This window comes from Mycetomoellerius zeteki, unplaced genomic scaffold, assembly GCF_001594055.1.
Source record: "Mycetomoellerius zeteki isolate Tzet28-1 unplaced genomic scaffold, Tzet1.0 scaffold8, whole genome shotgun sequence".
NCBI lineage: Eukaryota > Metazoa > Arthropoda > Insecta > Hymenoptera > Formicidae > Mycetomoellerius > Mycetomoellerius zeteki.
In genome coordinates this window covers 496,041-497,305 of record NW_017257830.1, presented here as the reverse complement: position 1 = coordinate 497,305, position 1,265 = coordinate 496,041, and the positions used below count along the sequence as shown (strand labels likewise).

The window sequence follows — 1,265 nt, the reverse complement described above, 5'->3', positions numbered from 1 at the left end:
CAGGAATTTGAGCCATTCCTTGCATTGTTGGTACATTAGGCGTTTGAGGACCAGGTAAGGTTTGACTCGCTGCAGGAACAGGCCCGCTGTTAGCTCCGGCAGGTACTTGAATGACACCTGAAGATTGGGACGATATAGCAGTATTGGAAACATGCGTTGGTATTGAGGTTCCTTGGATACCAGGTAAGGTAGATGATTGTGATCCTATTTGCGATGACAGACCAATTACGGCACCAGTGGGTACATGACTCCCCGAAGTTATTGGACCTGATGAAGGACCCATGTGTCCTTGAGGTATCGGAGGCAGCCTGATTTGAGTCAGAGGAGGAACCTGCTGTGGCATTCGAGACGAGGCGCCTTGTTGAGGTGATATATGTCTGCCTGCTGAAGTTTGTCCCGATGATATATGTACCGTCGAGCCTTGCTGAGATCCTATTTGATGATTGCTTGATGGTGGCTGAAGCTGTTGAATAGATGTCATTTGAGGCGGTATCTGCAAGAAAAAGTATTTTAAGACCGGTGGTTTTCACAATATATTATCTAAAGATTAAAGGTTACTAAGAAATTCATAGATGAATTTCATTGATGAATCTCTTGGTAACCTTTAATCTTTAGGTAATCATTGTGAAAATGGGCCAGACTCTTTTTTGATCAATAGAAAAGGCAAAGGCATTTAAAAGTTTACAGACTTACTATTCCTGGGCCTGATATAGACACGTGACTTATATTCTCCTGTCCTTGGATGGATGGATCCGGTGATTGTTGTTCCGGATTAGAAAGTGATGGCATCATATGCACTGGCAGAGTATTCATCGGTGGCATGTTATAACCTTGCATAGGATATTGATTCATAGCTGGTTGTCCATACATATAAATTCCTTGATTCGTAGGTGACATCGGATTGTAATTAGCTCCTGGATTCGGATAGTGTACGTGACGAACAGGCGATCCTTGAGAAGGTCCCATAAAATCTGGAATACCTTGATAACTTCCTGCAAAAAATAGAGATAAAATAAATAACTTTAACGAAGATAAAATAGGTTTAAAAATATGCAATTGTAAGTAACAAAATTGAAAATTACCCATTATATATTGTTGTTTCTGTTGCTCTTGACGCATTTGCATTTCTCTTTCTTGTTCTTGAATCTTTCGTAAAGCTAATTGGCGTTGATATTGTAAATATTCTTGCTTCTTCTTTCGCATGATTGCCAGTTTTTGTGCCATTAGCATCTGTCGCTGTCTCTCAGCTTCTTCCGCCCTTCTAC

General features: G+C 40.7%; 1 protein-coding gene across 2 annotated transcripts in view; it reads right to left on the bottom strand.

The window, feature by feature from the left end:
* Window positions 1-1,265, bottom strand: part of Hrs (Hepatocyte growth factor regulated tyrosine kinase substrate) — a 9,914-nt gene that overhangs the window by 166 nt on the left and 8,483 nt on the right. For both annotated transcript variants that reach the window (XM_018459197.1, XM_018459198.1), the window contains exons 9-11: window positions 1,083-1,265; window positions 694-992; window positions 1-493 (exon numbers count right to left, since the gene is read on the bottom strand). The exon at window positions 1-493 is cut by the window's left edge; the exon at window positions 1,083-1,265 is cut by the window's right edge and continues 131 nt beyond it. In XM_018459197.1, coding sequence (XP_018314699.1) covers window positions 1-493; window positions 694-992; window positions 1,083-1,265 — 975 coding nt within the window. The remainder of the gene's footprint in view (window positions 494-693; window positions 993-1,082) is intronic.